Consider the following 6,580-nt stretch of genomic DNA (forward strand, 5'->3'; position numbering starts at 1 on the left):
AAAGAACAAACAAATCTATCTTGGCAGAAGTGCAACCAGAATGCTCTTAGAAACATAGTGAGCTTTGTTAATACTTGGGCATGTTACCAGGAGGGGTGAATCTTTGGAGAATGCAGAGGCATGCGGAAGAACCCAACCCTTTGAGGAATAGACTGATGTGGAGACTCTGTCGGCAGTGACAGAGCATGGTGTGGGATGGCAGTATTTGTCCAGCTCACTTGTTATCACCAACCACTGCAGCTCAGAGCTGTCCATGTAGTTATAGATTTTATAGAAATGTGTGTTTCTGTAGAAATGCTCATTCCCATTTTCATCAACATTTAAAGATAGAGGATCATGTGGATCCTGCAGTGTGCCAGTGTGGCTGTCTTTGGTAACCTGAATTCTGTGATACAGGCTTGTTATACTAATGTATATAGGATTCAGAGCACTTGTTACCTAAAGGATGGGCTAAATTGAAATAGTTAACAAATAAATTAACAAAGTTAATATAATGACAGCAAAAGCAAAGTAACAAAGGCTCAGAACTTTGTCCATTGCTTTCCCTGTGCTTCCTAACAAATTAACACTACTCTAAAAATGGTTTTACATTTTAGTCTTTATTAAATATTACCTTTTCTTTGTCAGTATTTTTTCTAATAGGATATCCTTCATATTTTTTCTTAAAGTTTAAAACTTGGAGGAAAAAGCATACTCTTAACCTTCAGAATAATAATAATCATGAATAATGTTGTTAACCATCTTTTTCCATGTGCTGAGAAGAGTTTTAAGTGGAATGCACCTAGGGTTTGGTTGTTTGTATTTTTTTGTTGCTGTTCAATGGGGAAGGGCTCTTATCTCAAGAGTTTCATTAGTCTGTCCAGATGTATCTACAACAAACTGGTATTTTGCTGGTGGTAGATGTTAATATTAATGAGAGTATACATTAATTGTCATCTGTATATTAGTAGTTTAAATACATTATTCTCTTTTTTTTTAATTCAGAATTCTCCATAATGAGAAAATGAAATGCTTATGATCATCTCATAAATATTAGTTCTTCTGTAGGCTCACTTGTGCAACTTGGAATTGATCTCTAGTTTTCTTCTGCATTTAATCACACCAGTCTTCATTTAACACTATTTCTGAGAATAAAATCTTACAGGCTAATATTAAAGAAGGGAGCTCCAGTGGCATAGTCTGTAGAGGAATCCTAAGGTCACATTCTTCTGGCAGTTAAAAATCTACCAGCTGCTCTCCCTGGAATATACAGACAGCATCAAACACCCACCAGAGGGCCAGCTACTACCCTAGAATTATCCTTATACATATATGACAGAACTTTTTTAGATTTTATTTCTGCCAAAATAGTATTTAAGAAATGTTCTCAGATTTTGAGCTTTAAGGTTCTACCTTCTAACAAATAGATCCTTGTCTTTATGTGCTATATTCTATTGTTGGGTGCCATTGAGTCAGAACTGGCCCATAGTTGACCCATAAATGAGTTTTCAGAGGCAGTTTTATCAGATGGGAAGATATTGCCCATCTTTCTCCCACAAAACAATTGGTGGATTTGAACTGCATACCTTTGGGATTGCAGCACAGCTTCTTAGCAATAGGCCACCAGAGCTCTCTTACATGCTGTGTAGTAAATAAATACTTAAACAGAAGGGTTAGTTGTAAGTTACATTTCTGCTGCTAATCCTTTGAATGGACCATAACTACTTAAGAGAAAAAGATAAGAGATGCCTATTTTTTATGATACACATATAATATATTTAGGTATTGGTCTTCTGAAGAACATTCATACTTTTAAAATATACATGGTTCCTAGGTTGTTCTTGTTAACAAATACATTACACTGTTTTATAGCTGCGATGGGATTTTAGATCGGTTCTGAGGTCGGATAGTAGGTCAGAATGCACTGATAATTGATTTTCTTTGCTCATTAGGCCCTTGATGAGCCCCCTTATCTAACCGTGGGAACTGATGTGAGTGCTAAATACAGAGGAGCCTTCTGTGAAGCCAAGATCAAGACCGCAAAAAGACTTGTCAAAGTCAAGGTATGTTACCAGTTGTTACTGTCAATTATGTGTTTGTTACTCTGGCTGCTCCTTGCCATCAAGTCTGACCCTCCACTTGGTTACCAAGACTGTAAATTGCACAGAAGATTGCCCATCTTTTTCTCTTAGAACTGCTGGTGGATTTGAACCAGCAAATAGCTGTGGCCTTTGGGTTTGTACTGCAGCAACTCCCTGCAGTGTAGACTTTCAGAGCAGCTGGTAGATTCGAACCACATGCCTTTGGATTGGCAGTGCAGCTCTTTACCACTAAGCCACCAGAGCTTACTGAAGTATTAATATAATATTCACTATTTAAACGCATGATAAGTAATTCAAATCCATCAGTCGTTCCGTAGGAAAAAGATGAGTATTCTCTTCCCATGTGCTTTGTTGTTAATTGCTGTAAGTTGTAGGTGACTCAGAGACTCTATGAAAGAAAGACCTGAAATCTTATATAACTTTCATCATTTCTCCAAGTTCATAGGGTTTCTGGAGACAAGCTATTTTGGAAGTGGATGATGCTACTCGTTTTAATTGGGGATATCCACCAAACACTGTCCACTGTGGGTAACCATTATCGCATTTGACAGATTAGTGTCACAGTATTTAGCGTCACAGCAACAGCGTCACAGAATTATCTCTGTAGAGCAAATGGACAGACCAGTGCTATCACACTTTGAAAAATGCTTGACCAAACACAGTAAAAACCGGCCTTCAGGCCCAAAAGTCTTTTTCAATAGGAGGCCGAACACAATCAACTCACACCCACTGGCAAATAATTATTCCACCCTAATCTTCAGTAGAACCAGAAAACAAACCTCCATAGTATCTGGCTGCTCCAGACTGCTTCCCATCTTGGATTCCAGCCCCATACTGGTGACCAAATGTTGTTCTTGAATGCCATTTAGTAGCACACAGCATATAGTGACCCTATGAACAAAAGGCCTGAAGCCTTCCTATAACTATAATCATTTCCAGAGTTTCCAGAGGTGTGTGGTTTAGGAACTGGATGCCACTCCTGTCTTAAATTGGGAGCTCCACCAGACCCTGTCCACCCTGGGTAGCCAATATGGCATTTGTCCCCCAATGGCACAAGGTTCAGCAACACACCAAATCCACATTACCTCAGTGCAGCAAAATTGACACCGGAGTGCTGCATAATTGAGAAAAATTTTCCTCTAAAAATAACACTAGACCCTTAGGGCCAACCGATATTTAAATACATGGGATATCTCTCTCTCTCTCCCCCCATCTCTCTCCATATATATATGTGTGTGTATACATATATACATATATGTATACATCTACACACACACACACACACACACACACACACACACACACACACACACACACACATATATATATGTATATGAGCAAAAGATCTGAAACTTTTCTATAACTAGTCATTTCTCCCAAGATCATAGAGCTTCCAGAGGTTTGTGGTTTAGGAAGTAGATGCCACTCCTGCTTCCAAACCTTAATCAGTATGGGAGCTCCACCAAACATTTCCCATGATGAGTAGCCATTATGATGTATGGCACACCTATGGCATAGTTGTTCCATTATGGCCTTTGTGACTCCAGTGGCAAATGGTTCAGTGTCAAAGGAAACCCAGATTACCTCAGCACAGCAAATAGACCAGAGTGCTGTATTTCTTAGAAGAGCCAAACATTTGTTTTCTTGTATGATCCAAAAAATAGTAACAAGCAATTAAAATATAATCCCTCAGGCCAAACTTTTAAATATAAAGGCCGTCCAGGAGGTCTTGTTGACTCTAAACAAGAGGCTTCAATAAAAACGACACAGGTCCTCAACCAAAACAAGAGCTCTGTCGTACAGAGTCCACCATTACACCCAACCTCAACATGGAGACAAGGGCCTGGCTTTATATGTTGCTGTTATTGTTGTTAGAGGTCATTGAGTGGTGACCCTTTAAACAACAGACCCTAACCCTGTTCTATAAAAATTGCCTTCTATCTAAATTCATGGAGTTTCTACAGGCATGTTTAGGAAGTGGATGCCACTCCTGCTTCCAGGCCTTTCTTAATCTGTTAGTTCTACCAAACATTGTCAACCATGTGTAACCATTACCGCAGTTGATGCACTCCTGGCACACCATTTATTATCACAGGAATCCTAACCTACCTAATTTATCCTAACTACGGCGAAATGACAGGAAAATGCTGTACCACAAAGGAAATGTTCATTTCAAATACAATTAAATCAGCTTTGGGACCAAATTATTTTATCCAATGTCTTTTAAAAAGCCCCAGATTCTGCACCAGTCTCTCATTGGCTCCAACGAGAGGCTTAGCCCTCTTTCTTCACCTACCATGAGGCCAGAGTCATCCTGCCTGGCGCAAAAGATCTGGCCCTTCCACAAGTCAGGTAATTAAAAAAAAAAGGCACACAACAACAGGTGGCTTAGTGGTAAAGAATTGAGCTGCCAACTCAAAGATACACAGTTCAAATCCACCAGCTGCTCTGTGTGAATAAGATGGGCAGTCTCCTCCCATGTGCTTTCCAGACTCTTAAGAACTTATTGCAGCGTCATCTGGGAGTTTGTGCCCACTTGATGGCAAAGAGGGTTTTTTTTATATTGTTAAAGCTGAAAAGGGCATACGAAATCACCTATTTTGACTCTTTGATTTTTTTCAATAAAATCCAAGAGAACAAATAGTTTAAGATACTGTAGCAGTGTAGTGACAGAATATTAACACAATTTCTCATTTTTAATATATACTTTCCTTCATCATTTGAATGAAATGGAGAAATGACTTCTAATTGGTGGCATTTTAAATAAAATTCGTAGTAATATAGTTGTTTATTCCTTATTCTTTGCCTGTGTTAAAAACTATTTCTGTAATACCCAATGAAGGAAAAGAACTCTACCTGTTTGAGACAGGTGAAATATTTGGTGATAGTTGTTTATTCATCTGTAGTAAGAACTGATTGAAAGAAAGTACAAAATCTGTGCAGGGTGCTCTATTAGATGAGACGAGAGGGCCTGTAGGAATCATTAGGACCTAATTTCTGTTCCCATGAGTTTGTCTGTAGATACAATGATGTCTTCTAAAATACTTGGTCAGTCGTACCAATTAAACATGCTGGAAAAGATGTTCGTTCTCTTTCCTGCTGGTACAATGCATCCACCATGGCTATATTCGTGGGTTTCTCCCTTCCACATGTACATGCTGGAAATGGTTCTGGGCGGTTCGACTTTACACTCTGAAGTTAGAACCAGCTCGTGGAGACCTCTTTATTGGAAGTCAACTGCTGGGATGTTCGTCTACGCCCATCCCCTCACTTTCTGCTTGTTTGGTCCCTGAGCCTCTCTTTGTAAGTTGTTAATGTTGAGAGAACTCTCACAGTGGCCTTTCCTGTCAGCTTCCACACCCTCGTGTTCCCAGAGCACTCCCTTTGTTTCCATTTCTGGAGATGAAGAGAAAGTGTTTTCTCCATTTCCTCACTTGTTCTGACAGTATGCTACCTGCACATGTGTCATGTTTGTGCTATTAAGGTAGAGGCCCACCCCCCACTTGTGGAGAACACAGTGGCTGAACTTGGCAGGCGAGGTAAACACTTAAATGCCAGTTAGAGGAAGGTATTCTCTTTGTGTTGACACCAGGACCCACACCGTGGCCCCCTCAGCACAGGCTGGGTTTCATCACCATTTATACCCTGCACATGGAGTTCCTATATAATGACAACTGGGATGATGACATGGGACAACCTTGCTTAATTGCCCTTCATGAAGGAACAAAACCCTCACTCTGCTACTAATAGCATTATGCTTTATGCAAAAAAGAGATAATTTTTTTTTTCATTTCTAAAAACCTGTTGGTAATACAAAATGAATGATTTTTCTCAGCAGATCTGTTGGTATATTTCTTTACCAATTAATGTATTTTAAGTTTTAAAAGACCTGAGGAGTTCCTCACCCCTCCAGTAAATTAATACAAAGTGGAAACCTGTATAAGATGCAAATCATTTAGAGAGAAAATATAGCTATTTTTTACTAATAAGAGAATGATAGAGAAGTAGTATGGCTATACTCTGTTCTGAGTGGGAAACTTTGAAGACTCAGAAAAAGAAGGTCATCCCATTGAGTCTGGGCTCTCGCAGAGAAATTGTGCATCTGCACCAGTTTTCACGAGTGTACAAAGCAGTATATAGCAGTTCTGCTATATACTAAGAGTTGTACTGTTAACCCAAAAGGCTTAAATCCCCACCATTCTGAATAAAGATGGACAGTTTCCTCCTATGTGATTTACATCTTCAAACTGAGTGGAAGATCAGCTAGTGAGTCATTTCTGGCTCAATAGCAGTGAGTCTGAGTTAGCAGCATATTAAAGAGCCTGCACACTGTTAACCAAAAGTCACACATGTCTGGTGGTTCAAATCCAAATCCCAGCAGCTCCGTGGGAAATGATGAGCACTATCCTCCTGTTAAGAAAGATGTACAGCCTCAGAAACTTGATGGAGGATTGCTGAGTCAGAATTGACTTGATAATGGCAAATTTGAGGGTTTTTTT

The 6,580-nt window shown here is 39.4% G+C and overlaps 1 protein-coding gene across 1 annotated transcript in view; it reads left to right on the top strand.

The window, feature by feature from the left end:
* The first annotated feature begins 336 nt into the window (after positions 1 to 336).
* The window catches only part of ARID4B (AT rich interactive domain 4B (RBP1-like)), a 121,549-nt gene continuing 115,305 nt past the window's right edge, over positions 337 to 6,580 (top strand). The window contains exons 1-2 of the mRNA XM_006895392.1: positions 337 to 396; positions 1,932 to 2,042. Of these exons, the coding sequence (XP_006895454.1) occupies positions 337 to 396; positions 1,932 to 2,042 (171 nt within the window). The remainder of the gene's footprint in view (positions 397 to 1,931; positions 2,043 to 6,580) is intronic.

This window comes from Elephantulus edwardii, unplaced genomic scaffold, assembly GCF_000299155.1.
Source record: "Elephantulus edwardii isolate Elephantulus edwardi_28Jun2011 unplaced genomic scaffold, EleEdw1.0 scaffold00166, whole genome shotgun sequence".
Taxonomy (NCBI): Eukaryota; Metazoa; Chordata; class Mammalia; order Macroscelidea; family Macroscelididae; genus Elephantulus; species Elephantulus edwardii.